At 45.3% G+C, this 11,560-nt stretch overlaps 1 protein-coding gene across 2 annotated transcripts in view; it reads left to right on the top strand.

The window, feature by feature from the left end:
• Positions 1 to 269: 269 nt before the first annotated feature.
• syde1 (synapse defective Rho GTPase homolog 1) overlaps positions 270 to 11,560 on the top strand; it is a 40,170-nt gene continuing 28,879 nt past the window's right edge. For both annotated transcript variants that reach the window (XM_075457864.1, XM_075457863.1), the window contains exon 1: positions 270 to 526. In XM_075457864.1, the coding sequence (XP_075313979.1) occupies positions 442 to 526 (85 nt within the window). In that variant the 5' untranslated portion in view covers positions 270 to 441. The remainder of the gene's footprint in view (positions 527 to 11,560) is intronic.

Here is an 11,560-nt window from a genome sequence, read left to right as displayed (position 1 = left end):
AGAAATGAACCACCAACCAGCATCCAACAAAGTCCAGCCCAGCAGACGTCAGCAGAACCCAAGCAGCTGGGAACAGAAATGAGAATAAAGATGAAAGCAAACAGTCCCAATGAGCTGAAAGAAGTTTCTGTAGTTGTTCTGAAGGGAAACTACAGCTCCCATGAGCCTCCCTGTTCCCCTTCAGAGTGGGAGGAGCAGCCGGAGGTGGAGAAGGAGCAGAGGGGGGAGTTTGGGAAAGAATGTGTGGAATTCATTTCCTGCCGAGCAGCTCTCACAGTCGGAGTCATGGCCAAGTCTGAGGCTGTCCTGCAGAAAGTGAAGGAGAAGGAGCGCTGACTCCTTCCTCTGCCGGACTACTTTCTCCTCCCGTTACTAACCCTAACCCATACCCTAACCCTAACCCTGACCCTGACCCTCGGAGGGAACAGGAGGAGGCGCACCATGGCTGAGCCCCTGCTGAAAAGGACCTTTTCCAGGCTGAGAGGCAAAGACAGAAGACGCAGAAAGACGGACCCCAAACTGAGTGGTGAGGCACCGATGCTCACTTTTCGTCACTCTGTGAACGCTTCATGTTTCAGTGTTTGAAGGACTCTGGACATCCTGTTTGTCCAGCTGAGGCTGGATGTCTCTGGGCTTCTCCTCCCGTCTCAGAGCGTTTAACTCACACCATGTTGCTGTGTTTCTGATCAAATGTCTGCTAGCTGCTGCTAACTTTGCTCTGTGGCAGAAAGTGGGTGAAAGTCCTTCTGTGGCTCAGAAACACTTTCCCTCAATCAGTCACAGAGAAGTCAGTTACATTACATTACGGTCATTCTGCAGACGCTTTTAACCAAAGCGACTTACAATCAGTGTGTTCCACATCGGTAGGCAAAAGAACTTCAGGTCACAAGAAATCATAAGTGCATTTCCTTCCAAAACCAATCAGCTGAGAGCAGAACTAGTGCAGAGTAAGTGCGGTAAGTTAGATTGTTCAGACTTTCATGCATCCACTGGGTTGGTTAGTTGGTTGGTTAGATCGGTTTTAGATTTGCAACTGAATGAGGACGTTTCCTGTTCACCTGGTTCAGCTCCTAGCTTCATGGGATAGGGTTGGGGTTAGGGTTAGGTTAGGGTAAGGGTAAGGGTTAGGGTTAGGGTTAGGGTTAGGTTAGGGTTAGGGTTAGGTTACCCTTCATGGAGGCGTCGTGCCAACACGCTGCAGCAGCTCCAGCAGCTCCGACTTTATCTGCCGTGGTTCCAGATCTGTGTTTACATTCTCAGCAGAGCGGAGGTGGAGGGGTCACTGCGTGGTTATATAACACAACCTCTGCATACATAAAGGCCAGAGCCACACACTAACACACACCAGAAAAAAAAGATTCATTACTGTGTCAGTCAAACCAGAAACGGACTTTTAAAACACGTCTAGTCTGATTGGAGCCGAGCTCCTGCAACACATGGAGGATCCAGCTGCTTTGGATTCCTCCTGCATGGAAACAGCTGGACTCAGAGGGTCCCAGCTGCTCTGTTCAGGCTCCAAACTTCCATCTTTCTGCATCTTTCAGTAAAAACACTAAAGTGTTCATTAATCCAGCTGAATTCCCCAGAAAGCTGCTCTCATTCACAGGTTTTTCTGCCTCTTCTGTCAGAAACTGGGACTGAGTCAGCCGAGTCATGCTTTCAGCTGACTGAAAGCATCTCCAGGCTGTCGCTCTGCTATAATAAAATCCTGATTTTACAATAAAATTATCAACTTTGTCTGGATTTCAGATGTATTAATAGATACTCTCTTTACTGCTTTTGCTAAAAGATGGAAATTTGGACCATGTAGATACCACAGAGAACCATCTGAGTCCAGATGTGTGTTTGTGTATATCTAAAGTAAGATTGTTCCTGGATTATGATCCATCCAAAGACTGGGACAGCTCATTCTGTCAGCAGGTTACAGGTGAGCCTGAAACTGGGACAGCTCATTCTGTCAGCAGGTTACAGGTGAGCCTGACACTGGGACAGTTCATTCTGTCAGCAGGTTACAGGTGAGCCTGACACTGGGACAGTTCATTCTGTCAGCAGGTTACAGGTGAGCCTGACACTGGGACAGTTCATTCTGTCAGCAGGTTACAGGTGAGCCTGACACTGGGACAGCTCATTCTGTCAGCAGGTTACAGGTGAGCCTGACACTGGGACAGTTCATTCTGTCAGCAGGTTACAGGTGAGCCTGACACTGGGACAGCTCATTCTGTCAGCAGGTTACAGGTGAGCCTGAAACTGGGACAGCTCATTCTGTCAGCAGGTTACAGGTGAGCCTGAAACTGGGACAGCTCATTCTGTCAGCAGGTTACAGGTGAGCCTGAAACTGGGACAGTTCATTCTGTCAGCAGGTTACAGGTGAGCCTGACACTGGGACAGTTAATTGTGGTCAGCAGGTTACAGGTGAGCCTGACACTGGGACAGCTCATTCTGTCAGCAGGTCACAGGTGAGCCTGAAACTGGGACAGCTCATTCTGTCAGCAGGTTACAGGTGAGCCTGACACTGGGACAGTTAATTGTGGTCAGCAGGTTACAGGTGAGCCTGACACTGGGACAGCTCATTCTGTCAGCAGGTTACAGGTGAGCCTGACACTGGGACAGCTCATTCTGTCAGCAGGTTACAGGTGAGCCTGACACTGGGACAGCTCATTCTGTCAGCAGGTTACAGGTGAGCCTGACACTGGGACAGCTCATTCTGTCAGCAGGTCACAGGTGAGCCTGACACTGGGACAGTTCATTCTGTCAGCAGGTTACAGGTGAGCCTGACACTGGGACAGCTCATTCTGTCAGCAGGTTACAGGTGAGCCTGACACTGGGACAGCTCATTCTGTCAGCAGGTTACAGGTGAGCCTGACACTGGGACAGCTCATTCTGTCAGCAGGTTACAGGTGAGCCTGACACTGGGACAGCTCATTCTGTCAGCAGGTTACAGGTGAGCCTGACACTGGGACAGCTCATTCTGTCAGCAGGTCACAGGTGAGCCTGACACTGGGACAGTTCATTCTGTCAGCAGGTTACAGGTGAGCCTGACACTGGGACAGTTAATTGTGGTCAGCAGGTCACAGGTGAGCCTGACACTGGGACTGTTCATTCTGTCAGCAGGTTACAGGTGAGCCTGACACTGGGACAGTTCATTCTGTCAGCAGGTCACAGGTGAGCCTGACACTGGGACTGTTCATTCTGTCAGCAGGTTACAGGTGAGCCTGACACTGGGACTGTTCATTCTGTCAGCAGGTTACAGGTGAGCCTGACACTGGGACAGCTCATTCTGTCAGCAGGTTACAGGTGGCGTTGAGCTTATCTGGAAGTAGCTAGGACTCCTGAACCCAGAACATCAGGTCTGCCTGCTTCACAGGGAGGTTATTTTTAGATCAGATCTCATGGCTCAGTTTCTCTCTGGGTGTTGTTGATCAAACACACGCACTGATTATGTCATTTTCTGTGTCTGTAACAACTGGAAAACAGCCAATAGATCTGCGAGTTTATGACGTCATCTGTAATGGCACTGCTAGTAGAAAAGCTGCAGTGATAGAAGCAGGTGAATATGTGATGTCCAGTGTTAAGGAATAAGTCTGATTCAGAAAACAGAGCTCACTGTTTCACCAACAGACTGCACACACATTCAAAGCCAACAGTTTCCCTCTGCTTACAGTCTTTATGCCAAGTTACGCCAACAGTTTCCCTCTGCTTACAGTCTTTATGCCAAGTTACACCAACAGTTTCCCTCTGCTTACTGTCTTTATGCCAAGTTACACCAACAGTTTCCCTCTGCTTACAGTCTTTATGCCAAGTTAGGCCAACAGTTTCCCTCTGCTGACAGTCTTTATGCCAAGTTACACCAACAGTTTCCCTCTGCTTACAGTCTTTATGCCAAGTTACACCAACAGTTTCCCTCTGCTTACAGTCTTTATGCCAAGTTACACCAACAGTTTCCCTCTGCTTACAGTCTTTATGCCAAGTTAGGCCAACAGTTTCCCTCTGCTTACTGTCTTTATGCCAAGTTACACCAACAGTTTCCCTCTGCTTACAGTCTTTATGCCAAGTTAGGCCAACAGTTTCCCTCTGCTTACAGTCTTTATGCCAAGTTAGGCCAACAGTTTCCCTCTGCTTACAGTCTTTATGCCAAGTTAGGCCAACAGTTTCCCTCTGCTTACAGTCTTTATGCCAAGTTACACCAACAGTTTCCCTCAGCTTACAGTATTTATGCCAAGTTACACCAACAGTTTCCCTCAGCTTACAGTCTTTATGCCAAGTTACACCAACAGTTTCCCTCTGCTTACAGTCTTTATGCCAAGTTAGGCCAACAGTTTCCCTCTGCTTACAGTCTTTATGCCAAGTTAGGCCAACAGTTTCCCTCTGCTTACAGTCTTTATGCCAAGTTACTCCAACAGTTTCCCTCTGCTTACAGTCTTTATGCCAAGTTAGGCCAACAGTTTCCCTCTGCTTACAGTCTTTATGCCAAGTTAGGCCAACAGTTTCCCTCTGCTTACAGTCTTTATGCCAAGTTAGGCCAACAGTTTCCCTCTGCTTACTGTCTTTATACCAAGTTACACCAACAGTTTCCCTCTGCTTACAGTCTTTATGCCAAGTTAGGCCAACAGTTTCCCTCTGCTTACTGTCTTTATACCAAGTTACACCAACAGTTTCCCTCTGCTTACAGTCTTTATGCCAAGTTAGGCCAACAGTTTCCCTCTGCTTACAGTCTTTATGCCAAGTTAGGCCAACAGTTTCCCTCTGCTTACTGTCTTTATGCCAAGTTACACCAACAGTTTCCCTCTGCTTACAGTCTTTATGCCAAGTTAGGCCAACAATTTCCCTCTGCTTACAGTCTTTATGCTAAGTTAGGCCAACAGTTTCCCTCTGCTTACTGTCTTTATACCAAGTTACACCAACAGTTTCCCTCTGCTTACAGTCTTTATGCCAAGTTAGGCCAACAGTTTCCCTCTGCTTACAGTCTTTATGCCAAGTTAGGCCAACAGTTTCCCTCTGCTTACTGTCTTTATGCCAAGTTACACCAACAGTTTCCCTCTGCTTACAGTCTTTATGCCAAGTTAGGCCAACAGTTTCCCTCTGCTTACATTCTTTATGCTAAGTTAGGCCAACAGTTTCCCTCTGCTTACAGTCTTTATGCTAAGTTCGGCCAACAGTTTCCCTCTGCTTACAGTCTTTATGCCAAGTTACTCCAACAGTTTCCCTCTGCTTACAGTCTTTATGCCAAGTTACTCCAACAGTTTCCCTCTGCTTACAGTCTTTATGCCAAGTTACTCCAACAGTTTCCCTCTGCTTACAGTCTTTATGCTAAGTTAGGCCAACAGTTTCCCTCTGCTGACAGTCTTTATGCCAAGTTAGGCCAACAGTTTCCCTCTGCTTACAGTCTTTATGCCAAGTTAGGCCAACAGTTTCCCTCTGCTTACAGTCTTTATCCAAGTTAGGCCAACAGTTTCCCTCTGCTTACAGTCTTTATGCCAAGTTAGGCCAACAGTTTCCCTCTGCTTACAGTCTTTATCCAAGTTAGGCCAACAGTTTCCCTCTGCTTACAGTCTTTATCCAAGTTAGGCCAACAGTTTCCCTCTGCTTACAGTCTTTATGCCAAGTTAGGCCAACAGTTTCCCTCTGCTTACAGTCTTTATGCCAAGTTAGGCCAACAGTTTCCCTCTGCTTACAGTCTTTATGCCAAGTTAGGCCAACAGTTTCCCTCTGCTTACAGTCTTTATGCCAAGTTAGGCCAACAGTTTCCCTCTGCTTACAGTCTTTATGCCAAGTTAGGCCAACAGTTTCCCTCTGCTTACAGTCTTTATGCCAAGTTACACCAACAGTTTCCCTCTGCTTACAGTCTTTATGCCAAGTTACTTCAACAGTTTCCCTCTGCTTACAGTCTTTATGCCAAGTTACTCCAACAGTTTCCCTCTGCTTACAGTCTTTATGCCAAGTTAGGCCAACAGTTTCCCTCTACTTACAGTCTTTATGCCAAGTTAGGCCAACAGTTTCCCTCTGTTTACAGTCTTTATGCCAAGTTACACCAACAGTTTCCCTCTGCTGACAGTCTTTATGCCAAGTTAGGCCAACAGTTTCCCTCTGCTGACAGTCTTTATGCCAAGTTAGGCCAACAGTTTCCCTCTGCTTACAGTCTTTATGCCAAGTTAGGCCAACAGTTTCCCTCTGTTTACAGTCTTTATGCCAAGTTACACCAACAGTTTCCCTCAGCTTATATTCTTTATGCTAATTTAGGCCAACAGTTTCCCTCTGCTTACAGTCTTTATGCCAAGTTAGGCCAACAGTTTCCCTCTGCTTACAGTCTTTATGCCAAGTTACTCCAACAGTTTCCCTCTGCTTACAGTCTTTATGCCAAGTTACTCCAACAGTTTCCCTCTACTTACAGTCTTTATGCCAAGTTAGGCCAACAGTTTCCCTCTGCTTACAGTCTTTATGCCAAGTTAGGCCAACAGTTTCCCTCTGCTTACAGTCTTTATGCCAAATTACTCCAACAGTTTCCCTCTGCTTACAGTCTTTATGCCAAGTTAGGCCAACAGTTTCCCTCTGCTTACAGTCTTTATGCCAAGTTAGGCCAACAGTTTCCCTCTGCTTACAGTCTTTATGCCAAATTACTCCAACAGTTTCCCTCTGCTTACAGTCTTTATGCCAAGTTAGGCCAACAGTTTCCCTCTGCTTACAGTCTTTATGCCAAGTTAGGCCAACAGTTTCCCTCTGCTTACAGTCTTTATGCCAAGTTACTCCAACAGTTTCCCTCTGCTTACAGTCTTTATGCCAAGTTAGGCCAACAGTTTCCCTCTGCTTACAGTCTTTATGCCAAGTTACACCAACAGTTTCCCTCTGCTTACTGTCTTTATGCCAAGTTACACCAACAGTTTCCCTCAGCTTATATTCTTTATGCTAAGTTAGGCCAACAGTTTCCCTCAGCTTACTGTCTTTATGCCAAGTTACACCAACAGTTTCCCTCAGCTTACTGTCTTTATGCCAAGTTACACCAACAGTTTCCCTCTGCTTACAGTCTTTATGCCAAGTTACTCCAACAGTTTCCCTCTGCTTACTGTCTTTATGCCAAGTTACACCAACAGTTTCCCTCTACTTACAGTCTTTATGCCAAGTTACACCAACAGTTTCCCTCTACTTACAGTCTTTATGCCAAGTTACACCAACAGTTTCCCTCTGCTTACAGTCTTTATGCCAAGTTACTCCAACAGTTTCCCTCTGCTTACTGTCTTTATGCCAAGTTACACCAACAGTTTCCCTCTACTTACAGTCTTTATGCCAAGTTACACCAACAGTTTCCCTCTACTTACAGTCTTTATGCCAAGTTACACCAACAGTTTCCCTCTGCTTACTGTCTTTATGCCAAGTTACACCAACAGTTTCCCTCTACTTACTGTCTTTATGCCAAGTTACACCAACAGTTTCCCTCTACTTACAGTCTTTATGCCAAGTTACACCAACAGTTTCCCTCTGCTTACAGTCTTTATGCCAAGTTACACCAACAGTTTCCCTCTGCTTACAGTCTTTATCCAAGTTTGGCCAACAGTTTCCCTCTGCTTACAGTCTTTATCCAAGTTAGGCCAACAGTTTCCCTCTGCTTACAGTCTTTATGCCAAGTTAGGCCAACAGTTTCCCTCTGCTTACAGTCTTTATGCCAAGTTACACCAACAGTTTCCCTCTGCTTACAGTCTTTATCCAAGTTAGGCCAACAGTTTCCCTCTGCTTACAGTCTTTATGCCAAGTTAGGCCAACAGTTTCCCTCTGCTTACAGTCTTTATGCCAAGTTACACCAACAGTTTCCCTCTGCTTACAGTCTTTATGCCAAGTTAGGCCAACAGTTTCCCTCTGCTTACAGTCTTTATGCCAAGTTAGGCCAACAGTTTCCCTCTGCTTACAGTCTTTATGCCAAGTTAGGCCAACAGTTTCCCTCTGCTTACAGTCTTTATGCCAAGTTAGGCCAACAGTTTCCCTCTGCTTACAGTCTTTATGCCAAGTTAGGCCAACAGTTTCCCTCTGCTTACAGTCTTTATGCCAAGTTACACCAACAATTTCCCTCTGCTTACATTCTTTATGCCAAGTTACATCAACAGTTTCCCTCTGCTTACATTCTTTATGCCAAGTTAGGCCAACAGTTTCCCTCTGCTTACAGTCTTTATGCCAAGTTAGGCCAATAGTTTCCCTCTGCTTACAGTCTTTATGCCAAGTTAGGCCAACAGTTTCCCTCTGCTTACAGTCTTTATGCCAAGTTAGGCCAACAGTTTCCCTCTGCTTACAGTCTTTATGCCAAGTTACTCCAACAGTTTCCCTCTGCTTACAGTCTTTATGCCAAGTTACGCCAACAGTTTCCCTCTGCTTACATTCTTTATGCTAAGTTAGGCCAACAGTTTCCCTCTACTTACAGTCTTTATGCCAAGTTAGGCCAACAGTTTCCCTCTGTTTACAGTCTTTATGCCAAGTTACACCAACAGTTTCCCTCTGCTTACTGTCTTTATGCCAAGTTAGGCCAACAGTTTCCCTCTACTTACAGTCTTTATGCCAAGTTAGGCCAACAGTTTCCCTCTGTTTACAGTCTTTATGCCAAGTTACACCAACAGTTTCCCTCTACTTACAGTCTTTATGCCAAGTTAGGCCAACAGTTTCCCTCTGCTGACAGTCTTTATGCCAAGTTAGGCCAACAGTTTCCCTCTACTTACAGTCTTTATGCCAAGTTAGGCCAACAGTTTCCCTCTGTTTACAGTCTTTATGCCAAGTTACACCAACAGTTTCCCTCTACTTACAGTATTTATGCCAAGTTAGGCCAACAGTTTCCCTCTGCTTACAGTCTTTATGCCAAGTTAGGCCAACAGTTTCCCTCTGTTTACAGTCTTTATGCCAAGTTACACCAACAGTTTCCCTCAGCTTATATTCTTTATGCTAAGTTAGGCCAACAGTTTCCCTCTGCTTACAGTCTTTATGCCAAGTTAGGCCAACAGTTTCCCTCTGCTTACAGTCTTTATGCCAAGTTACTCCAACAGTTTCCCTCTGCTTACAGTCTTTATGCCAAGTTACTCCAACAGTTTCCCTCTACTTACAGTCTTTATGCCAAGTTAGGCCAACAGTTTCCCTCTGCTTACAGTCTTTATGCCAAGTTAGGCCAACAGTTTCCCTCAGCTTACAGTATTTATGCCAAGTTACACCAACAGTTTCCCTCAGCTTACAGTCTTTATGCCAAGTTACACCAACAGTTTCCCTCTGCTTACAGTCTTTATGCCAAGTTAGGCCAACAGTTTCCCTCTGCTTACAGTCTTTATGCCAAGTTAGGCCAACAGTTTCCCTCTGCTTACAGTCTTTATGCCAAGTTACTCCAACAGTTTCCCTCTGCTTACAGTCTTTATGCCAAGTTAGGCCAACAGTTTCCCTCTGCTTACAGTCTTTATGCCAAGTTAGGCCAACAGTTTCCCTCTGCTTACAGTCTTTATGCCAAGTTAGGCCAACAGTTTCCCTCTGCTTACTGTCTTTATACCAAGTTACACCAACAGTTTCCCTCTGCTTACAGTCTTTATGCCAAGTTAGGCCAACAGTTTCCCTCTGCTTACTGTCTTTATACCAAGTTACACCAACAGTTTCCCTCTGCTTACAGTCTTTATGCCAAGTTAGGCCAACAGTTTCCCTCTGCTTACAGTCTTTATGCCAAGTTAGGCCAACAGTTTCCCTCTGCTTACTGTCTTTATGCCAAGTTACACCAACAGTTTCCCTCTGCTTACAGTCTTTATGCCAAGTTAGGCCAACAATTTCCCTCTGCTTACAGTCTTTATGCTAAGTTAGGCCAACAGTTTCCCTCTGCTTACTGTCTTTATACCAAGTTACACCAACAGTTTCCCTCTGCTTACAGTCTTTATGCCAAGTTAGGCCAACAGTTTCCCTCTGCTTACAGTCTTTATGCCAAGTTAGGCCAACAGTTTCCCTCTGCTTACTGTCTTTATGCCAAGTTACACCAACAGTTTCCCTCTGCTTACAGTCTTTATGCCAAGTTAGGCCAACAGTTTCCCTCTGCTTACATTCTTTATGCTAAGTTAGGCCAACAGTTTCCCTCTGCTTACAGTCTTTATGCTAAGTTCGGCCAACAGTTTCCCTCTGCTTACAGTCTTTATGCCAAGTTACTCCAACAGTTTCCCTCTGCTTACAGTCTTTATGCCAAGTTACTCCAACAGTTTCCCTCTGCTTACAGTCTTTATGCCAAGTTACTCCAACAGTTTCCCTCTGCTTACAGTCTTTATGCTAAGTTAGGCCAACAGTTTCCCTCTGCTGACAGTCTTTATGCCAAGTTAGGCCAACAGTTTCCCTCTGCTTACAGTCTTTATGCCAAGTTAGGCCAACAGTTTCCCTCTGCTTACAGTCTTTATCCAAGTTAGGCCAACAGTTTCCCTCTGCTTACAGTCTTTATGCCAAGTTAGGCCAACAGTTTCCCTCTGCTTACAGTCTTTATCCAAGTTAGGCCAACAGTTTCCCTCTGCTTACAGTCTTTATCCAAGTTAGGCCAACAGTTTCCCTCTGCTTACAGTCTTTATGCCAAGTTAGGCCAACAGTTTCCCTCTGCTTACAGTCTTTATGCCAAGTTAGGCCAACAGTTTCCCTCTGCTTACAGTCTTTATGCCAAGTTAGGCCAACAGTTTCCCTCTGCTTACAGTCTTTATGCCAAGTTAGGCCAACAGTTTCCCTCTGCTTACAGTCTTTATGCCAAGTTAGGCCAACAGTTTCCCTCTGCTTACAGTCTTTATGCCAAGTTACACCAACAATTTCCCTCTGCTTACATTCTTTATGCCAAGTTAGGCCAACAGTTTCCCTCTGCTTACATTCTTTATGCCAAGTTAGGCCAACAGTTTCCCTCTGCTTACATTCTTTATGCCAAGTTAGGCCAACAGTTTCCCTCTGCTTACAGTCTTTATGCCAAGTTACTTCAACAGTTTCCCTCTGCTTACAGTCTTTATGCCAAGTTACTCCAACAGTTTCCCTCTGCTTACAGTCTTTATGCCAAGTTACGCCAACAGTTTCCCTCTGCTTACATTCTTTATGCTAAGTTAGGCCAACAGTTTCCCTCTACTTACAGTCTTTATGCCAAGTTAGGCCAACAGTTTCCCTCTGTTTACAGTCTTTATGCCAAGTTAGGCCAACAGTTTCCCTCTGCTTACAGTCTTTATCCAAGTTAGGCCAACAGTTTCCCTCTGCTTACAGTCTTTATGCCAAGTTAGGCCAACAGTTTCCCTCTGCTTACAGTCTTTATCCAAGTTAGGCCAACAGTTTCCCTCTGCTTACAGTCTTTATCCAAGTTAGGCCAACAGTTTCCCTCTGCTTACAGTCTTTATGCCAAGTTAGGCCAACAGTTTCCCTCTGCTTACAGTCTTTATGCCAAGTTAGGCCAACAGTTTCCCTCTGCTTACAGTCTTTATGCCAAGTTAGGCCAACAGTTTCCCTCTGCTTACAGTCTTTATGCCAAGTTAGGCCAACAGTTTCCCTCTGCTTACAGTCTTTATGCCAAGTTACACCAACAATTTCCCTCTGCTTACATTCTTTATGCCAAGTT

Source organism: Odontesthes bonariensis, chromosome 23 (genome assembly GCF_027942865.1).
Source record: "Odontesthes bonariensis isolate fOdoBon6 chromosome 23, fOdoBon6.hap1, whole genome shotgun sequence".
Classification (NCBI taxonomy): Eukaryota; Metazoa; Chordata; class Actinopteri; order Atheriniformes; family Atherinopsidae; genus Odontesthes; species Odontesthes bonariensis.
This window is presented reverse-complemented; position numbering and strand designations above follow the sequence as displayed.